Source organism: Bubalus kerabau, chromosome 7 (assembly GCF_029407905.1).
Source record: "Bubalus kerabau isolate K-KA32 ecotype Philippines breed swamp buffalo chromosome 7, PCC_UOA_SB_1v2, whole genome shotgun sequence".
Taxonomy (NCBI): domain Eukaryota; kingdom Metazoa; phylum Chordata; class Mammalia; order Artiodactyla; family Bovidae; genus Bubalus; species Bubalus kerabau.
The window spans coordinates 106015123-106037265 of record NC_073630.1 but is presented as its reverse complement, the minus strand read 5'-3'; the positions used below and the strand labels follow the sequence as shown (position 1 = coordinate 106037265).

The following is a 22143-nucleotide window of genomic DNA, read 5'->3' as shown; positions in this document are numbered from 1 at the left end:
CGAAGACCCAGAGCAACCAAAAATAAATAAAATAATAATCTTCAAAGGGCATGCTGTGGTTGTGTGGAACACAACAATCGTTCTGAGATGGCTGTAGGTTTGACTCTTGACCTCATCTCCTCCTAGCCTGAGTCTGGACCAGCTCGGAACCCAAGGGTATGTGCAGACTGCTAATTGCTGGGAGGTGCTGTGTGAATTGGGAGTGCACTCTAGAGGCTGAGAGGCCTCAGGGTACTTTCCTCTCTTCCTGACTCCTCATTTCCTCTCAACCTGGTTCCCATCTCTTCACACCACTCTTCACTCTCCAGGCTCCAGGACTCAGCTGCAAATTTGAGAAGGTTTTCTTGAGCCACTCCTGTCCCCCTCCTGGCTTTGTGGAGGACTCTGCCTCATAAGGTACTACTTTTTCTCACCAAACTCTCCTGACCCGGGCCGCCACTCCATCATCTTTATCGCTGTAAAGCCTGCTTCTAGGCCTGGAAAGGAACATTTGCTGAGCACTGGGAATGTGCCAAATGCTGAGGATTAAAGATACTGCAGGAAAAGTGCTTAGGGAAGTGCTTGGCTGGTTTAGTCATTACAGCTATTATTCACCATTGTTTTGCTATTTATTTCTCACAGTGACCCGAGAGATTGGATCCTGACTGCTAATCTGTGCCTTTTTGCAGGTGAAAAAAATGGGGTGGCTCAGATGGTAAAGAATCTACCTGCAATGAAGGAGACCCAGGTTCCATCCCTGGGTTGGGAAGATGGGAATGGCAGAAGGGAATGGCTACTCACTCCAGTATTCTTGCCTGAAGAATTCTATGGACAGAGAAGCCTGGCGGGCTACAGTCCATGGGGTCACAAAGAGTCAGACGTGACTGAGTGACTCACATACATACACGCACACACACACACACACAGAGTTAGTTCTAGAAATATATACACAGGGCTACAGTCCATGAGATCACAAGAGTCAGACACAACTTAGTGACTAAACAACAACAACAACATTTCTGGGGAGAGTGACAGGTTAAACCAGACCAGAGATGTATTGATAGCTGTTTGTATGCGTGTTAGTCACTCAGTTGTGTCTGATTGTTTGTGACCTTATGAACTATATAGCTCACCAGGCTCCTCTGTCCATGGAATTCTCTAGCCAAGAATACTGGAGTGGGTTGCCATTTCCTTCTCCAGGGATTTTCCCCACCCAGGGATCAAACCTGTGTCTCCTGCATTGGTAGTTAGATTCTTTACTGACTGAGCCACCTGGGAAGCCCTGATAGCTGCTTACATTGGGTAAATAATGGGTAGATGGAGATTCAGAATATGATTCTCTTTGCTTTTGTATTTGTTGGAAATTTCCTTCACTGAATGAAGAGTTAAGAACCAAATTCACTCTACATCTCTGCAAGATCTACTAATTACAGCAGCAGATTATCTGTAGACCCTAAATTGATAATTGATAAGCTTCAAGTTTTGTGAGAATCCTCTTGGTTTTCAAGATTTTGAATACTACGTTTTTGCTTTTTAAACCTTTAACATAATGAGAATTTATACGTATTATATAATATGGTCATCTGAGTTAAATTCACCCATTCCACTCCATCTTAGTTCTCTGATTCCTAGAATGTTGATGTTCACTCTTGCCATCTCCTGCTTGACCACTTCCAATTTGCCTTGATTTATGGACCTGACATTCCAGGTTCCTATGCAATATTGCTCTTTACAGCATCGGACCTTGCTTCTATCACCAGTCCCATCCACAACTGGGTGTTGTTTTTGCTTTGGCTGCATCCCTTCATTCTTTCTGGAGTTATTTCTCCACTGATCACCAGTATCATATTGGGCACCTACTGACCTGGGGAGTTCATCTTTCAGTGTCCTATCATGCTGTTCATGGGGTTCTCAAGGAAAGAATACTGAAATGGTTTGCCATTCCCTTCTCCAGTGGATCACATTCTGTCAGACCTCTCCACCATGACCTCACCATCTTGAATGGCCCCAGACGACATGGCTTAGTTTCATTGAGTTAGACAAGGCTGTGATCCATGTGATCAGAAAAGACATTGCCAAAGAATGTTCAAACTACTGCACAATTGCACTCATCTCACACACTAGTAAAGTGATGCTTAAAATTCTCCAAGCCAGGCTTCAGCAATACATGAACCGTGAACTTCCAGATGTTCAAGCTGGTTTTAGAAAAGGCAGAAGAACCAGAGATAAAATTGCCAACATCTGTTGGATCATTGAAAAAGCAAGAGAGTTCCAGAAAAACATCTATTTCTGCTTTATTGACTATGCCAAAGCCTTTGACTGTGTGGATCACAATAAAGTGTGGAAAATTCTTCAAGAGATGGGAATACCAGACCACCTGACTTGCCTCTTGAGAAACCTGTATGCAGGTCAGGAAGCAACAGTTAGAACTGGATATGCAACAACAGACTGGTTCCAAATAGGAAAAGTAGTACGTCAAGGCTGTATATTGTCACCCTGCTTATTTAACTTATATGCAGAGTACATCATGAGAAATGCTGGGCTGGAGGAAGCACAAGCTGGAATCAAGATTGCCGGGAGAAATATCAATAACCTCAGGTATGCAGATGACACCACCCTTATGGCAGAAAGTGAAGAGGAACTAAAGAGCCTCTTGATGAAAGTGAAAGAGGAGTGAAAAAGTTGGCTTAAAGCTCAACATTCAGAAAACGAAGACCATGGTATCTGGTCCCATCACTTCATGGCAAATAAATGGGGAAACAGTGGAAACAGTGTCAGACTTTATTTTTTGGGGCTCCAAAATCACTGCAGATGGTGATTGCAGCCATGAAATTAAAAGACACTTACTCCTTGGAAGGAAAGTTATGACCAACCTAGACAGCATATTCAAAAGCAGAGACATTACTTTGCCAACAAAGGTCCATCTAGTCAAGGCTATGGTTTTTCCAGTAGTCATGTATGGATGTGAGAGTTGGACTATAAAGAAAGCTGAGTGCCAAAGAATTGATGCTTTTGAACTGTTGTGTTGGAGAAGACTCTTGAGAGTCCCTTGGACTGCAAGGAGATCCAACAAGTCCATCCTAAAGGAGGTCAATCCTGGGTGTTCATTGGAAGGACTGATGTTGAAGCTGAAACTCCAATACTTTGGCCACCTGATGCGAAGAGCTGACTCATCTGAAAAGACCCTGATGCTGGGAAAGATAGAGGGCAGGAGGCGAAGGGGATGACAGAGGATGAGATGGTTGGATGGCATCACTGACTCAATGGACATGGGTTTGGGTGGACTCCAGGAATCGGTGATGGACAGAGAGGTCTGGTGTGCTGTGGTTCGTGGGGTCACAAAGAGTCAGACACAACTGAGGGACTGAACTGAACTGATATAATATGGGCTACACAGTCTTTTAAGTAATATGTGTTCTCAACTACTGACCCTGACAGTTGTGTGATGAAAGTATAATTATATCCATCTTGTGGATAGAACACTGAGGTGCTGAGGCACCTTCCTAACTGGAGGACTCCTCAGTGCCGTGGGAGGCAATTTTGAACTCATTTGGTCTCATGCGAACACATATGATGTTGACCCACTTGAGGGTGGCACCACCTATAAGCAAATATTCATCTCAGTATCAGGAATGGTTTTACCACACATAACAGAAAACCATACTAATCATAGCTTGTCTGGCTTGGGGGCTTCCCTGATAGCTTAGTTGGTAAAGAATCTGCCTGCAATGCAGGAGACCTGGGTTCGATCCCTGGGTTGGGAAGATCCCCTGGAGAAGGGAAAGTCTAACCACTCCAGTATTCTGGCCTGGAGAATTCCATGGACACAGTCCATGGGGTTGCAAAGAGTCAGACACGACGTCTGGCTTAAACAATAAAGAATGTTACTACTCTCTCCTAAGGAGAAAGTGAGCAGGAGGCAATCCAGGTTGGATGTAGCTGCTCAGTGATTGGCTCCAGGATTCCTGTCGCTTTCTGTTCTGATGCTCAGCCACCCTCCGCTGGATACCTTTCCATCTTTAGGCTTGTCTTCTCCTTGGCACAAGATGTGGGCTTCACACAATCTTTCACGATACTTAAGACAGGAAGTCAGGGGCAGTGCTAGCAAATTGTGTTTCTTTCTGTAGCAGGAATCAAAGTATTTCCCAGAAACTCCCAACACACTTACTCCTTTGTCTCACTGGCCAGAGCTTTGACTGTGGCCACCTGAGTTATAAGAAAAGTTGGGGAGTTGAGGATACAGGAGAAAATGACTAGGGTAGACTTAAATAAGTGGTTCATGAGCCTGGGGACACATTAAATCACTGGGCAGTGTTAAGATTATTATTAAAAATATATAGATCTTTACTTAAAGTTTTCCTGGAATACAGGGGAGAGATTTATACCACATAGCCAGGCAAAAAGTTTTCTAAATATACCTTTTAACATCTTTTTGTCCCCAGAGTTCCACTTTCTATATCAGTTGCTTTAATCTCATCCTGTCTTTCCAAAAGAATGAACACCTTTGAAATCCTCACTACACCCTCTTTCTACTTCTTTCTCCTCTTAACTCCTCCTGATTCCTGGATCTTTCCTTCTGTGTTTCTTTTTCATGTACGAGATTTAATCCAGCCTATTATGTTAGTTATCTACTGGAGTAACAAGTTACTCCAAAGTTAGTGCCTTAAAATAGACATGTGATTGGATAGCTTCTGTGGGTCATGAATTTGAGAGCAGTTTAGTTGGGTGTTTCTGGCCCAGGATCTTTTGTGAGGTTGCAGTCAAGATGCTGGCAAGGGGTGCAGTCATTGGAAAGCTTAACTGGGGCAGGAGGATCCACTTCTAAGACGGCTCACCCATATTGCTGTTGACTTGAGGCCTGTTTTTCACTCCATGGCCTCTCCACAGGACTGCTCAACAGGGTGGCTGACTTCCCCCAAAGCAAGTGATCTGAAAGGAAGAACATGTAGGTAGCCACGGTGCCCTTTATGATGGAGTCTCTGAGTCATACATAGTCACTTCTTCTCTATTGTATTTGTTAGAAGAGAGTCAGTAAGTCTAGCCCACACTCAAAGGGAGGGAAATTAAGTTCCACATCTATATATATTACCTGCTTTAGATTCCAAAACCCAGGAGGGAGCCAAGACCAGGGGGGAGAGGTGGTGTCCTGACCAATGGGGCCAGAGCAAGCGGAGTTTGGTCTTGTTGTTGTGCAAGGTAAGTCCTATTTGCCCTCAAAACTCACACAGGCACTCTTCAATAAAGGAAGCAGAGCAGACCCTGGATGGCCATAAAGAAAAAAGAAAACTGTCCACTACTAATTCTGAATGAACAGTGTAGTACTTGAAAAGGGAATGGGACATTTCAACTTAGAATTCTAATTAAAAAAAAATACTAGGGACTTAGGGCTTCCCTTGTGGCTCAGCTGGTAAAGAATCTCCCTGCAGTGCGGGAGACCTGGGTTCGATCCCTGGGTTGGGACGATCCCCTGGAGAAGGGAAAGGCTACCCACTCCAGTATTCTGGCCTGGAGAATTCCATGGACTGTATAGTTCATGGGGTCACAAAGAGTCAGACACAACTGAGTGACTTCCACTTTCACTTTTCAGGGACTTATTAAGACACGATGGGAAAAAGAGAGACCCTCTTGGGCACTGCATTTTCTTTGAAAAATTAAAGTAAGTGACTTTGCATCACACACAGTGACCACCCAACTCTTGGGTGTTCATGCTGTGTTAGTTTTCTGTGCTGTAAATCAGTACCACAAACTTTAACAGTCTATAAGACCACTCAATTATCATCTCACAAATTGTAAGTTTGGGCCTGGCACAGCTGGTTCTCTGCTTAGAACCTCAAAAGACTGAAACGAAGGTGTCAGCTGGGCTGCATTCTCATCTGATAGACTAGACTCTATCAGAGCACACTGTCTATTCAGAGCCTCTTGCAAGCTGCTGGCAGACTTCAGTTCCTTTCGGTTTTAAGATTGGGTCCCTGTTATCTTGCTGGCTGTCAGCAGTGGTTGCTCTTGGCTCTGAGAGGCTAGTCTCATGCTCTAGCCACAACACAACAGCTGACTTCCATAGCAGCTTATACAGGGTGTGTACATAGGTAGGTGAGAACTTTGGGAGCTGTATGGGTTTGCTGCTAAGTCACTTCAGTCATGTCCGACTCTGTGCGACCCCATAGACGGCAGCCCACCAGGCTCCCCTGTCCCTGGGATTCTCCAGGCAAGAACACTGGAGTGGGTTGCCATTTCCTTCTCCAATGCATGAAAGTGAAAAGTGAAAGTGAAGTCGCTTAGTCGTGTCCGACCCGTCACGATCCCATGGACGGCAGCCTACCAGGCTCCTCCATCCATGGGATATCCAGGCAAGAGTACTGGAGTGGGGTGCCATTGCCTTCTCCGTATGGGTTTGCTAGGTCTGCCATAATAAGCATCACAGCTTATGCGGCTTAAGGAACAGAAATTTACTTTCTTGCCATTTCAAGAAGCTAGAATTCTGAGATCAAGCTATCAGCAGGGTTGGTTTCCTACTGAGCTTTTTCTCCTTTGCTTAAAGGTGGCCGTCTCTCCTCCCTGTGTCCACACATGGTCTTCCCTCTGTGCATGTCTATGTCCTAATATGCTCCTCTTATAAGGATACTGGTCACATTGGATTAGGGCTGACCCAGATCACATTTTACTGTGATTATCTTTTTAAAGGCCCTCTCTCTAAATTCAGTCATTCTAAGGTACTAGGTGTTAGAACTTCAACATATAAATTTGGGAGGAATATAATTCAGCCCATTCCAGGGATCATTTTAGAATTCTGCCGCCATTTTAGAATTTTGGCTAGAGTTTTAAGGCCAACATTGGCTCTTATAAAAGTTACTATAAAGTTATTGTCACTCCGCTATGGAATTTCAAGTGTTCTTTGAAAGACTCACAACTTGCAAAATATAAAGCACTCCCTGGAATAAGAAGTATTATTCTGAACATTTCCAATTCCTGAGATTTAGAATAGATTACTTATTTTAGATATTTGAGGAAACTATAAAGTTACTTATATATGTTTGAGAGAATTTGCTTAACTTTGGCATAAAATTTGAGTTTGTTCTAGCATTATTTTACCTCTGTTATTTCCTTTCTCAAATATACTGCTAAGTCGCTTCAGTCGTGTCTGACTCTGTGCGACCCCATAGATGGCAGCCCACCAGGCTTCCTGTCCCTGGGATTCTCCAGACAAGAACACTGGAGTGGGTTGCCATTTCCTTCTCCAATGCTTGAAAGTGAAAAGTGAAAAGTGAAGTCGCTCAGTCGTGTCTGACTCTTAGCGACTCCATGGACTGCAGCCTACCAGGCTCCTTCGTCCATGGGATTTTCTAGGCAAAAGTACTGGAATGGGGTGCCATTGCCATATACAGTATATATGAAATAAACCTTAAAAATTAAAAGCATGTTAGGTTGCAATGCCTACTAATGAGCTGCAGGGGGTGTCCTTTGATTTCCTGATGGTGCCTTGAAAGAAGAAATGGGAGCTGAGAAACAGTTAAGAACTGGTGACTTCTGACATAGAGAACAGTCTGGTGGTTGTATAATATCATATATAATATCATATAAGAAATGAATCGCCAGTCCAGGTTTGATGCAGGATACAGGATGCTTGGGGCTGGTGCACTGGGATGACCCAGAGGGATGGTATGGGGAGGGAGGTGGGAGGGGGGTTCAAGATTGGGAACATGTGTACATCCATGGCAGATTCATGTTGATGTATGGCAAAACCAATACAATATCGTAAAGTAAAAAAAAAAAAAAGATTATAAATTATAGATTATAAGATTATTTAAAAAAAACCTCCATTGCTAACACTAGCAAGGGGGTACTTTTTCTACCCCTTCTGATGTCTATGTCAGAAGCTTTCTCTATCTCCTTTATACTTTAATAAAACTTTATTACACACACACACAAAGAATTTGTCTTAGTGGTTCAAACGGAAAACAAAAAATCAAAGACTAAATTCACAAACAAATTTAACATTAGGAAATCAGTGCTTGAGCAAGTGTAAGACATTCTATGCTTTGAAATAATCTTTTTTTTTTAATCTAGAATTTAAGTAATTTAATATTTATTGCCTTTGGGGGCTTATATGCATTCTAATTTTAGATTCTGGCCTAAAAAAGGAATCTTAATTGTTTCAAGACAACTTTCACAGCTGACAGAGAGAGGCAATAATTTCTTTTTCCATATTTCTCCAAGCTGAGAATGTATACTTTCTATAAGCAACTTAAATCCTCAAGGGAAAAGAGAGCTTTTCTTACACATTTAGAGGAGGGAGGAAAGGGAGGACATAGTTTAGACTGAAGGGGCCTATCACAGAACTATGCATACAGAAAGTGCTCAATAGATGTGTGTTAAATTGGCTTAAATTTAATTGAATTAGAGCTTACAATGAAATATGAATCACTGAAATGAATCAAAAAGTTTATGGATACAATAAACCTTGGATATAAATCTTTAAAAGTTTTAGGACAAGCAAAATTGATGTCCTTTTATTCTTTACAAAAATATACCAAAATATAAAATAGGTAAATTATTGACCTTTAGTAAGTTATTAAGGATTTTGCTGCTGCTGCTGCTGCTAAGTCGCTTCAGTCGTGTCTGACTCTGTGCGACCCCATAGACAGCAGCCCACCAGGCTCCCCCTTCCCTGGGATTCTCCAGGCAAGAACACTGGAGTGGGTTGCCATTTCCTTCTCCAATGCATGAAAGTGAAGAGTGAAAGTGAAGTCACTCAGTCGTGTCTGACTCTTAGCGACCCCATGGACTGCAGCCTACCAGGCTCCTCCGTCCATGGGATTTTCCAGGCAAGAGTACTGGAGTGGGGTGCCATTGCCTTCTCCGATTAAGGATTTAGAAGAGTCTAACTAGGAATCCAGAACACCTGGATTATAGACTTCATAAATATGAATGATTCTAAGCCTGTGTGTGATTTATAAAACCAAAAATTCAGAAAAATTTTTATGACTGATTCCATGAATTTGTCTAAATCCTTCACATAAATAAAGGATTTAGACAAATTCATGGAATCAGTCATAAAAATATTTCTGAATTTTTGGTTTTATAAATGACACACAGGCTTAGAATCTTTCATATTTATGAAGTCTATAATCCAGGTGTTCTGGATTCCTAGTTAGACCCTTTTTATCAGAGTCCACCTCCTCTTCAGAGGGTCTCTACCTCCTCAGGAAAGCTCAATGGATCAGATTTATGTTTGAAAAATCAACCAAATATGAATCATTTTAATAAATATTTAATGAATAGAGATCTCATCTATTATTTTCTGATTGCTTCTACTTTCCTACTTTTTTTTTTTTAAAGACAAAGTTCTTTTTAAAAAATAATTGTATTTATTTATTTTGGTCCTGCTGGTCTCTGTTGCTCGTGCAGGCTTTCTCTAGTTGTGGTGAGCAGGGTTACTCTGCGTTGTGATTCATGGGGTTCTCATCTCAGTGGCCTGTTTCAGAGCACACACTCTAGACACACAGATGTCAGGAGCTGAGGCATACAGGCTCAGGAGTTGCAGCTTTGAGTCCCAGAGCTCGGGCGGCTTCAGGAGTTGCAGCAAGTGGGCTTAGTTGCTCCACAGCATGTGGAATCTTTCTGGACCAGGGATCGAACTCGTGTCCCCTGCATTAGCAGGTGGATTCCTATCCACTGTGCCACCAGGGAAGTCCCCTACTTTTTTTAAAGTGACATTATAAATTAGCATGAAGTTGAAATGTCAATTGGACTGAAGCAGATAAACCTTTTGTTTTAGAACTTAACAGGGTGATCCTGTAACAGCCCAAAGACCTCATATGTTATGCTGAGTAAATAAAGACTTTCTTCCTGCTCTTACAACAAATGCTGTATGCTTGTGCAGTGGAGGAATTCAAGTGCCACTGAGCTCTCTTGGTGTCCACAGCTACACGGCTGGTGCAGTTTGTGGTGCCCTCCTAAAGCCAGTCAGGGATCCCTGCGGCTCCAGATTTTGTCCTGGAGAGAATCCTAGTCTGTGAATCATGTGTCATAGTCTTGGATCAGGATAATGCATTCTGATCTGTTTTGCCTCCTAAAGAACAGGAGAACTGGGTACCTAGAAAATTGTAGCTTCTGCCTCTAAGCAGAGCAGAGAAGCCTGGACCCTAGTTGAGGTTCTTGTTGTTTTGGTTGGAAAATTATGTGTTTAAGGTACAGAAACATAATCCGTTGACCTCAAATAAAATGAGTGGGTAGTTAATGTTGTAAGCATGCAATGAAAATCTCATGGACAAAGGGACACAGTCAAGGCAGGTGACCTGGAGAACTCAACAGAGGTCAGGAGTGAAACTGACCTAGGTTAAATCTGGCTCTGCAGCTTACTAGTAATATAACTGTAAGCAAGTCATTTTGTAGCCCTATAAACTCTTTCCCCACTATACTTCTTCCCTCCTAACCTATGAGGATCCAATGTTATGGAAGATGGCCAAGAATGTTGGCTGGTGTGGAGTAGCTTCCCAAAAGTATGCTTTAAATTGGCTCAATACTTTAAGTGTGACTCATGGGACACTTACAGGGCATCACCATTCCTAGAAGTAGAAGCAAAAGAGATAGTTTAGTGAGTAGGCGATGGATTACATTTTGGATATGCTAAATGTTCAACTGGACAGGATATTCAGGTAAGAAGATCCCACAAGCCTGTGGAAATGCAGGATGTGAATTCAGAAAGAAGGCAAGGCTGGCTAGAGAATCAGATGTGGGGCCTCTCCAAAGAGAAGTGATAATTACATTAGTGAGAGTACAGCCACTGAGAGTGCTGGGATAGAACAAACAGAAGAAAAGCATCTCAATTATGGGCACACACAAACTTCAGGGGAGGAAGAAAGAGGGAAACATGGGAAGGACTGGATATAGAAGTAAGAGAATTAGGAAGGTGCTAGTATAGAACCCCACTCCAGTACTCTTGTCTGGCAAATCCTATGGACGGAGGAGCCTGGTGGGCTGCTATCTATGGGGTTGCACAGAGTCAGACATGACTGAAGTGACGTAGCAGCAGCAGCAGCAGTACAGAAGGCTTCCCTGGTGGCTCAGCAGTAAAGAATCCACCTACAATGCAGGAGATAATGGGTTCGATCCCTGGGTCAGGAAGATGCCCTGGAGGAGAAAATGCCAACCCACTCCAGTAATCTTGCCCAGAAAATCTCATGGACAGAGGAGCTTGGTGGTGTTGCAAAGGAGTCCAACACAACTCAGCAACTGAAGAGCAAGTACAGAAGTACATATAGGGCTTTCAGTGCATTAAGTTCTTTGGTGATTTTAAAGTTTTTCAGATGAATTACTTTATCATTCGCTTTGAGTTGGTATCATTCCTAGAGAAGTTTTGCGGGTAGCATGAAAAGAGTATAGGCTGCATCTATGATTTACATATTAAGTTAAAAGAAACAAAACATTGCTCCTTCAAAGTAGCAGGGATATATATATATATACTGTATATATGATGAGAAATTAACTGTCTTTGAAAAGGGCAGTTGCAAAAATATTTACAAGTATACACGCTAAAGCGTTAGTCACTCAGTTGTCTCTGATTCTTTGCAACCCCATGGGCTGTAGTCCCCCATGAGGCTCCTCTGTCTATGGGATTTCCCAGGCAAGAATACTGGAGTGGGTAGCCATTCCCTTCTCCAGGGGATCTTCCAGACTAGCAATTGAACCCAGGTCTCCTGCATTGCAGGCAGATTCTTTACCGTCTGAGCCACCAGGGAAGCCTTGCTCTAACTACAATCTTGGGAGAATGTATAGTGTGGTAGAGAGAGCAGAAAACCAGAATCAGATAGTCTTGGGTCAAACCCTGTGACCTGCTTGAGGTACCTGTTTTTTCTTCTCAATAACTGGAAAATCACATCACTAAACTATAGCATCTTTTGTGATAATTAAATGAAACAATGCATATGAAGTACCTGGTGCTTCCCAAATGGCGCTAGTGGTAAAGAACCTGTCTGCCAATGCAGGAGACTTAAGAGACTTCGGTTTGATCCCTGGGTTGGAATGATCCCCTAGAGGAGGGCATGGCAATCCACGCCAGTATTCTTGCCTGGAGAATCCCATGGACAGAGAAGCCTGGTGTGCTACAGTCCATAGTGTTGCAAAGAGTCAGACCTGATTGAAGCGACTTTGCATGCACGCACGCACATATGAAGTACCTAGAACAGTAACCAAAGCATAGTCGATGTTATCATATCAATAATGTTTTTGTGTTTTTTTTTTTTTTCCAGCCATGCCAAGTGAGATCTTAGTTCCCCAACCAGGGAATGAACCCTGTGCCCTCTGCACTGGAAATGCAGAGTCTTAACCACTGCACCACCACGGAAGTCCCTGTTAGGATTATGTCTCCATTGCAGCCCTCCTTGTATTTTATCACTAGATGGCGGCAATGCTCCCTTAACCAATTTAAATGAAAAGAGACAACTTTCTGGAGGACTTGAAATTAGTGAAGGCTTATCCAATAGGAAGATGTGTGTAGGGCATCAGAAAAATAGGGGGAGCGGTTATATAGAGTCAGAGAGAGAAGAGGAAGAAGGGAGGAGGGAGGGAAGGAAAAAGAGGGCAAGAGAAAGATGGAGAGGGAGAGAGAAATGTTTAGAAATAACTTGATATTGCAAAAGAAAACACTGAAATAGTGATTATGGGGTGGGCATAGAACCAGATCTTATTGAGTATCGTTTCACATTCTATAGGATCTAGTGTTATTTTTGTTTATAAATACACATAGGGAGTGGTGGTTACTATATACTGTTGACCCTTGAACAATGCAGGGGTCAGGGGCACTGATCCCCACACAGTCAAATATCTGACTATAACTTACAGTTGGCCCTCCATACCTGTGTTTCCTCTGTGTTCACAGATTTATTCATCCTTGGATCATGTAGTACTTATTACTGAAAAAAAAATCCACATATAAGTGGATATGCACAGTTCAAACCCATGTTGTTCAAGTTTGAAGTGTATTTTCTGTGTTGACAGTTTTTAAAGATCTATAGTGGTCCTAGGGCTTCCCTTAAATAATCTGCCTACAATGCAGGAGACCCAGCTTTGATCCCTGGGTCGGAAAGATCCCCTGGAGAAGGAAACGGCAACCCACTCCAGTATTCTTGCCTGGAAAATTCCACGGACAGAGGAGCCTGGTGGGCTACAATCCATGAGGTCCCAAGAGTCCAATAAGACTTAGCAACTGGACCACCACCGTGGTGGTCCTAAAGAGATTTAACAATACCAACTGCCCAGTAAATGTCAGTAAAGCATAATGTGTTTTACTGTTCATTTAAATTAAATCATTAACCTCAATTGTAAAAATATGGCTATTTTCCTCTTTGCAAAATATTCCTTCTACATTAAGACACTTAATGGTACATTAGTTATCTATTGCTCTGTAACAGGTATCTGTAAGGTTGGTGGCTTAAAATGATTTATTATCTCATTTTTTTCTGAGGGTCAGGAATCCTGAAGTGACTTAGTGAAGTGGTTCTGGCTTAGGCTCTCCCATGAAATTTCAGTGAAGACATGATCTGAGGCTACAGTCATCTGAAGGCCTGCCTGAGCCTTGGAGGACCTGCTTCCAAGATGGTTCAGTCACATGGTTGGTGTCAAGAGGCCTCAGCTCCTCACCAGTTGCTGGCTAGAGGCCTTCATCCCACCACATATGAATTTCTCAGTAAGTTGGCTTGGGCATTCTTCCAACATGCAGCCGACCTCTTCCAGGGTTAGTGATCCAAGAGAGACCACAAGAAGGAAGCCACGACAGCTTTTATACCTGGTTTCAGAAGTCATGCTCTAACTTCCACCGTATTTGTTCAAAGTGAGTCACACAGAAAATAACTACAATTGTCAGCAATATATACATATAAAAAAGAAATGGGGGAATTCATGTTGATGTATGGCAAAACCAATACAATATCGTAAAGTAATTAGCCTCCAATTAAAATAAATTTAAATTAAAAAAAATGGGGGTTCCCATATGGAGAAATCACAGTCTGATCTCTCTCAATATGACCACATCCTCTCCCTGCATCTTGATTTGTTCATCTATAAAAAGAATACAGGCCAGGAAACCATGGCCACTTCAACTCTAAGGTAGTCTATCCCTGCTCCATCTGGGTGTGACCTTAGTTAACAACGTGGTCCTACCAGCGTGTCAATCCTACCAGCCTGTTCTAATTAAGGCAGGAGCTAGTACCAGAAGTGGGCTTCCCAGGTGGCCCTAGTGATAAAGAACCCACCTGCCAATGAAGGAGATTTAAGAGATGCTGGTTCCATTCCTGGGTTGGGAAGATCTCCTGGAGGATGGCATGGCAATCTACTTCAGTATTACTGCCTGGAGAATTCCATGGATAGAGAAGCCCCACAGTCTACAGTCCACAGGGTCCCAGAGAGTCGGACAGGACTTAACACAGTATCAGAAGTAGCTTGTCAAAGTGAAAAGGGTACTGGGTTTGGCTTCAAAGTGAAAGTCGCTCAGTCGCGTCCGACTCTTTGCGACCCCCTGGGCTATACAGTCCATGGGATTCTCCAGGCCAGAATACTGGAGTGGGTAGCCTTTCCCTTCTCCAAGGGATCTTCCCAACCCAGGGATCGAACCCAGGTCTCCCGCATTGCAGGCGGACTCTTCACCAGCTGAGCCACATGGGAAGCCCTTAGCTTCAAAAGTTGGCCCTGAAACTCACTTAGCTACCGGACCCTAGGCAATCCTTCAATCTTAGTTCAATCCACTTCTTTACAACTGGAATGCTTATCCCTCCCCAATCCCATAAAGTTGTTAATAGGCTCAAAATTAGGTAATTGGGCATTTACTCTGTGGCAGAGAATTTAGACTCGACCTTTGATCATCACAACAACCCTGTAAGATATAGATTATTATACTTGTTTTACAGGTGAAAGAAATTGTGGCTTAGAAAACTTACGTAAGCAAGATTAACTTTAAAAGTGATCAACTTAAAAGTGGCGGAACTAGGAGTCTAACGCAGTTCTGACTCCAAAACCTGCGCGCAAAATAGAGGTAAACTATTTTCGTTTGACGTTAAGCGGTGACCATCTGACAAAGTAATATAGATTCGTCCTGAGTCACCACCCTGTAAGGACTTCAGAAACGTGTCCATCAGACCACGTTTTCGCAAGCCTACTTTGCCCATAACGCTCATCAGATGTCTGGAGCATCACTGTTTGAAGCGGCCCTGACGCGTGAGGCGTGCGGGAACTAACGCAGCTTCCACGCCCTCAGGGCACGCGGGAGACTCACGCACGTCCACACGTCAGAACCCAGCGCGTTTCTCAAAGTGCTGCCCCCAAACCAAGTCCCCCAGGTCGCTGCACTCAACCCCCTCGCTGTCAGAAGCGTCGTCTTCAGGGAAAGGCCTAGCTTACAAGCTGTGGGCTTGGTTCCGTCAAGCGTGAGCCGGCCGTCGGCTGTGGGACACCGAGCCCCGGACCCCGACGGGACCTCTCGCGGGCGCGGCCGGCACCACAAAGCCCTTTATGGAGGCTCTGGCCTGACGCAGGGCCGCCCGCACCTCCAGGCGCGAGCAGGAAGGAGGCCTGTGCGCGCGGCCATGGGCGACTAGACGCGCGCGCTCGGCCCTCGACCCATGGGGACCCCGAGACCCTCCCACACCCCAGCGAGGGTAATCGGGCGCCGGCGTCCTCTCGCGGGCACCAGTCTCGCGAGGCTTGGGCGGAGTGGCCGCTTCCGCCCCGTGTGTGGCGTGGGTGGGAGGAGGGGCGGGGCTAGGCGTGGGTGGGGAAGGCGCAAGGAGGGCCGGCCCCACCCTCTCCCCGCAATCTTCCTTCCCTCTTTCCGTCTCTCCTCTTCTTCCCTCCTCTTCATCCCCACTTCCCTCCCCTCTTCATCTCTCCTCCCCTCCCGAGCTCGGGAGGACCCGGGTCCTCCCGGGATCTGCGCATGCAGCGGGAGGACACCCATCCCGAAGCCTGAGCTGGAGGAGGCATGGGAGTGGTACATGAAGTGGGTCACATTTTAAGCGCAGATTTTTGCAAAAGGGAAAACCTGGGAGGAAGGTCTGCATTCTTTAAAAGGGCTCGCGGATGGAGGACGGAAAGTCCCGGTGCCCGCCTGTGCTTTGTGGCTTAACACTGTCACGTTTGAGACACGTTTTGGTGTTGAGGTTTTTTGAGCCCATTTGTCAGGCTTTAGGCAAGGACAGAATACGAGGCCAGAATGCGGATGCTGTTTAGCTGGCATTTTCTCCTAACGTGGCAAGAAGTGATAAAATGAGTTCGTGGAAAATAGAAGAGAATAGAGATTCAGTTCAGGAACATCGGTTAGGGAGGTTCTTAGATTCAGACTTTTTTTTTCTGGATCTTTTTATTATTTGGATATTAAAATAGTCAAGTGAATATTTTATCTTAATTAGGTGCGTTGCAATCATTTCAGGTAAATTGAACAAGAATATCTGAGTCATTGCATCAGGCACCTGTGTTAGGAAATTGGACTGTAATAATTCACCATGGCTTATGGCTTGCAAAGAAAGAATGGAGTAGAAAAGCTTTTGCGGTGCAATTGTTATAAAGTGTAAGTATTTTTTATCAGGTAAGCACTGACTCAGGGTGGAGGGGGGGCGTCCTTGTTAAAATAAAAGTACTGGACATCCTTACGTTCCCCCTGAGATACTGGACTGTATGAGGCATTTTCTGGTGCCTGGATACTGATTCTTTTTTTTTGATACTGATTTTTTTTAAAAAAAGGAAAATGCTTTTATAAGGATTGTTAACTATTCTTACTTGGTTTTTTACAACAAAACAAATTTCAAATGAGAAGACTAAAATTTGGTAATATGATCAAAGTCCCTCAGTCATGTAGTAAGGGAGTGACAAGGACTGAAGTATGAGTTTTCTTACTCCAAAGCAACATTTTCTACTACTGACCACAACCTTAAAATACCTCTTTAGATAGTGTAAATCTAACTAAAAATGCCTTGGTGTCTGATACATCTTAACAGAACACTTGATTAACTGGTACAGAGTCAGTTTTGCATCCTGTGTATTTGGCGGGTAGTAAATGGACAATATGGGCTTTCCAATCAAGAAGACTGGGGCTCTGGAAATGTAAATTGGTACAGTCACTGTGGAGAACAGTATGGAGGTTCCATAAAAAAACTAAAAATAGGGCTACCATATGATCCTGCAGTCTGACTCCTGGGCATATATCTGGAGAAAAACATGATCTGAAAGGATATGTGCACCCCAGTGTTCATGCAGCACTGTTTACAATAGCCAAGACATGGAAACAATCTAAATATCCATTGAAAGAGGAATGGATAAAGAAGATGTGGTCCATATATACTCAGCCATTAAAAAGAATGAAATAATGCCATTTGCAACAACATGGATGGACCTAGAGAGTGTCATGCTGAGTGAAGTAAGTCAGACAGAGGAGAAATGTGTATGACTGTCCTTATACATGGAATCTAAAAAGAAATAAACTTACTTACAAAACAGAGACTCACAGACTTAGAAAATGAACGTATGGTTGCTGGGGTGGGGGAGTTGAGAAGGGATGGTTGAGAACTATCTTAACTAAGGGATAGTTAAGAACTTTAGGAAATACTTCATGTATACACTGCTGTGTTCAAAATGGATAACCAACAAGGACCCATTGTTAGCAAAAGGAACTCTGCTCAAAAAAAAAAAAAAAAGAAAAACCTACCAAGAAAACCAGGGCTCAAAGCCTGGCTCTGCCCCTGGCTGCCCATGCTGCCTTGAGTAAATTACTTAACTTCTCTGTGCCTTGGCTTCCACATCTGTGAAATGAACCGACCTACATGGTATGGAATACAAATGAAGTAATGTAGGTAAGGTACTTGTATGTTGTCTGAAATAATAGTAAACCCATAGTGAACATGGGTTGCTACTACATGAGAGTTTCACTCTGTAGTACTGTTGTGTTGCTGCTGCTAAGTCGCTTCAGTCGTGTCTGACTCTGTGCGACCCCATAGACGGCAGCCCACCAGGCACCCCTGTCCCTGGGATTCTCCAGGCAAGAACACTAGAGTGGGTTGCCTTCTCCAATGCATGCAGGTGAAAAGTGAAAGTGAAGTCGCTCAGTCGTGTCCAACTTTTCGAGACCCCATGGACTGCAGCCCACCAGGCTCCTCCATCCATGGGATTTTCCAGCAAGAGTACTGGAGTGGGGAGCCATCGCCTTCTCCTACTGTTGTGCTACCTTGTTTTAAATTTTTGAACTTGTTTTTTAACTTCTCTGCCACAATCTATGATATATTTATCATGGTGAGTGAATTGAATTTTACTTTTTGACAATATTCTAAGAAGGAAATGGAGACATCCCATGGGGTTATAAAACCAGAGTTATGGGAAAACTCATTATTGCACTCTGCTTAGATCTGTAGTTCAGTATGACTTTACACCTTGAACTGTAGGCAAATAACCACTATAGTCATTGTTGCAGGAAATAATTTTTATAACAAAGATATTCCTGTATTTGGAGAATGATTTAAAGCACTGATTCTGTGGTTTTGGCTATATAGCATTTTATATCATGAATAATATCTGCAAAACCAGTGTTTTCTCTGTCAATCTCACAAGAAAGTATTTGATATCATTCTGTTTATAAGAGTAGCTAAATTAAGAGGAGTAGAATGGTGTTCTTTGTCACTTAGTCATGTCTGACTCTGTGACCCCATGGATTGTAGCCTCCCCGGCAACTCTGTCCTTGGGGATTCTCCAGGCAAGAGTACTGGAGTGGGTTGCCATGCCCTCCTCCAGGGGATCTTCCCAACCCGGGGATCAAACCCAGGTCTCCTGCATTATACACCAATTCTTTACCATCTGAGCCACCAGGGAGGCCCAAGAATATTGGAGTGGGTAGCCTATCCCTTCTCCAGGGGATCTTCCTGACCCAGGAATCGAACTGGGGTCTCCTGTATTACAGGCAGATCCTTTCATTTGCTCAGGCAGTTTGTCACTTTGGGCTTTTATTGGTTAAGCAATTTAGAAGATCAAAACCACTTAACATTTTTATTTTCAAATGCTTTGAAAGGAAAATAAAAATGTTATCTCTCGTATCTCCATTCCCATCCCTATACTACCTGCCCAGTCCCACTCAGGTAAAATGTTTTATGTTTTCCTACAATTTCTGTCTCTTGTATGTGTTACACATATGTACACATATGTATACACACACACATTTTTGCATATGGGGGATTATATTGAATTTTGCTCCCTCCCCTACTTTATCTTGTGTAGCCTAGTGGTTAAGAGCATAGATTCTAGAATCTGATTTTCCGAGTTGAAATGTCAAACTCAAGCCTTGTGATCTTGAGTAAATTGTAGATTTTAGACATTTACGTCTTAGATTTTAGAACACTTTTGTTCTTTTAGTCCATAATGCCATCAGTGTCTCAACTGTATTCACATTATTTATATAAACCTGCATTATGCATGTGTGCATACATATATGTATATATACACTCCTATATATGTATACATAGATATATTTGTACATGCGTTAAAATTTCAAACCCAAGCCTTGTGACCTTGAATAAATTTTTCTCTGCTCCTGCTTCCCAACCTATAAAATAAGTGTAATAGCACCTTGCCTACTTCGTAGATTACTGTGGCAATTAATGTGTTTATATATGTAAACTGATTAAAAGTATCTAGCATGTAGTAGGTGCTAGAAAAACATTAACTGTTTGATTGCTCATCTTTCCAAATCCATAGATAAGGATAAACCTCATGCTTTCATTACATATGTGTACTACAGTTTAGCCAGGCTCTTCTTCGTAGACATTAAGACTGTTTTGTGAGGTTTTTTGGATAAGCAATGCTTCACTGAGGATTCTTGTAAATACATCTTTGTGTATTTGTTCAAGTGCATTTATAATAATTGTAGACTTCAAGTCCCTCCTTAAGGTTAGACGATAAAGTAACAAGGAAGCTGGAGGAGGAAGACAGATGGCATGTATGTAATAAGCTAATTTCGCCCACCTATACCAAAGCAGGTCTTTCCCCTTTCCTCATACATATGAGTATAACTGAGAAACATAGCTGATACTTAAAACTTCCAAAGTAGGATACATAAAGCAGTCCATTAAAATTTCGTTGTGATTATTTTTAAATACTGTAGTTTGGGATTTCATTCCTTTCTCCTGTTTTCTAAGGATTCTGTTGATACTTCTAAATACACTTGGGTTACATCTAAGCTCTGGTTCTCAGTTAACTTCTGAGTCTTTGTTCCCTTGTCTTACCTCCATGGTGTTGTAAAGATTAAAATCAGATCATGGACTTCCCTGGTGGTCCAGTGGCTAAGACTCCATGCTCCCAATGCAGGGGGTATGGGTTTGATTTCTGATCCAAAATCTAGATCCCACATGTCAAAACTAAGAGTGCATGCTGCAACTAAGATCTAGCACAGCCAAATAAATAAATATTTCTAAAAATTTAAAAAAAAATCAGATCACACACTCAAAGCTTTACTGTGTGCCAAGCACCATATTCATTATATTCCATTTGTTCCTTCCCTAATGTGATCATATTTTTGATCAACCAAGAAAGACTTGGAGCTTATAGTTTTTAACTACATCCTCTTTAAAGACATGGAAAGATTGGATTGACTCCATGAAGGCTGTTTTTTGAGCTAACATTCCTATCATTATAATTTATGGTTATTTTTCAATATATTAATATTTCTACATTGAAAGATTATAACATGTTGATTTAAGGCTCCTTCTCCTGGCTAGATTTGCAACTCTGGAAAATCCTGAATACTCCTCTGCAAACCAAAATCTCCATTTTTCCACTGGTTTTTCCATTTCCACTGAGAATGCAAATGTCTTATCTATATCCTGTCATGGAAATGGAACTGAGAATGCAAATATCTTATCTATATCCTGTCATCAGTGTCAATAAATGTTTATTGAATGAGTTAATTTTTGCCCCAGACAGGAACCCTGGGAACTTGCACTACTCACAAAGACGTGGTACACGAAACTAGCGAACATCAAGTTGCCTTTCTTGGAAGAAATTGCATTTGGTAGCTGTGTACACCTCAAAAAATGTAAAACCATTAAGGATGGTCTGCTCCCTTCAGCAGAATGTAAGTTCTGTAGGGACTACTTTAATAAATTTCAAGTTTTGTGTGTTATTTTGATTATTAGACATGTGTTTAAATCTGCCCATTCACACCCATGCTCCCTTCTATGTAGCTCTGTCTTCTTGTTTAGTATGCAAGAATGTGGATTTTTCTGTGTGATAAATATTCATCTTGGACTAAACTATACCTGGTAAAAAATGTCAGTTGGATTGCTTTGTGTATTTTATTTTTCAGCCATCCAATGTGAAAGGGAGTATGAAATGAAGCGCTTGAATAACCTGAAATGTCAGGAAAATGCAGCTAAGAAAATTCAGTTTTCCCTAAGGGAAAGGCCAATTGGTTTGAGAAGACCTCTTCCACCTAAGTGACTGTCATCTCATAGTTGAATCTGTTCTCTGTGGGTTTTGCATCCAAAGAGGATGAAGGACTCTGACCTTTCCCTGTGTGCAGTCGGATGCAGACATCTGAATGCCCCCTGGTGGGTGAGCCAGCTCCTGTGGGTTATCGGACAGCTCTTAGCCGACAGCTCTTAGCTGACAGCTCTCAAAGATCTGTGTTCCAGCCACCTATTTGTACCGTTATATCACAGACAACAGCACTGTAAGTAGATGAAAATGTTGCTGGCGTTGAGTCACTTGTGCTATTCATTTTGATTTTTGTAAAATTGCACCAAGGAAAAGGGAAACTCCTTGTCAGAGGCATTGCCCCCTGCCCCCAAGAGACATTATTTTGAAGAATATTTTGAATTTTCATCTTTGAGACCCCCAAGGAGGTGTCAAAAAAGGAGACAAATTATTTTTTAAATGTAAAAAATGTTATTAAAGAAAAATTGTGGGTTTCATTTTAGTAACCTAGTTTCCAGTTTTCAATGAAACATCATTTATTATTCTCATGTGGTACTTTATTTTTTAAAAAGTATTTATTTGATTGTACCAGGTCTTAGTTGCAGCATGTGGGATCTTTTAGTTGTGGCATGTGGGATCTATTAATAATTCCCTGACCAGGGGTCAAACGTGGCCCCCCCTGCATTGAATGGAGCATGGAGTCCTGGCCACTGGACCACCAGGGAA

The 22143-nt window shown here is 42.6% G+C and overlaps 1 protein-coding gene across 5 annotated transcripts; it reads left to right on the top strand.

Annotated features, from left to right (window-relative positions):
• The first annotated feature begins 268 nt into the window (after positions 1-268).
• Positions 269-21919, top strand: C7H4orf36 (chromosome 7 C4orf36 homolog). 5 transcript variants are annotated; one of them, XM_055587512.1, is made up of 5 exons: positions 269-396; positions 14880-15004; positions 16397-16534; positions 20922-21076; positions 21308-21919. In XM_055587512.1, the coding sequence occupies exons 3-5, from the start codon at positions 16470-16472 to the stop codon at positions 21439-21441; spliced, it is 354 nt and encodes a 117-aa protein (XP_055443487.1). In that variant the 5' UTR covers positions 269-396; positions 14880-15004; positions 16397-16469; the 3' UTR covers positions 21442-21919. The 5 variants fall into 5 exon arrangements, with proteins under 5 accessions (XP_055443487.1, XP_055443486.1, XP_055443489.1 ...); XM_055587511.1 differs by lacking the exon at positions 269-396 and adding an exon at positions 14633-14783; XM_055587514.1 differs by lacking the exons at positions 269-396; positions 14880-15004 and adding an exon at positions 15177-15308.
• Positions 21920-22143: the final 224 nt, after the last annotated feature.

Excerpts from the sequence above, each read along its gene's own strand:
- C7H4orf36 (XM_055587512.1), top strand. The coding sequence starts at position 16,470 with ATGGCTTATGGCTTGCAAAGAAAGAATGGAGTAGAAAAGCTTTTGCGG. Across the intron at positions 16,535-20,921 it reads CGGTGCAATTGTTATAAAGT|ACAGGAACCCTGGGAACTTG; the intron begins GTAAGTATTTTT and ends TTTTTGCCCCAG. Across the intron at positions 21,077-21,307 it reads TCTGCTCCCTTCAGCAGAAT|CCATCCAATGTGAAAGGGAG; the intron begins GTAAGTTCTGTA and ends TTTATTTTTCAG.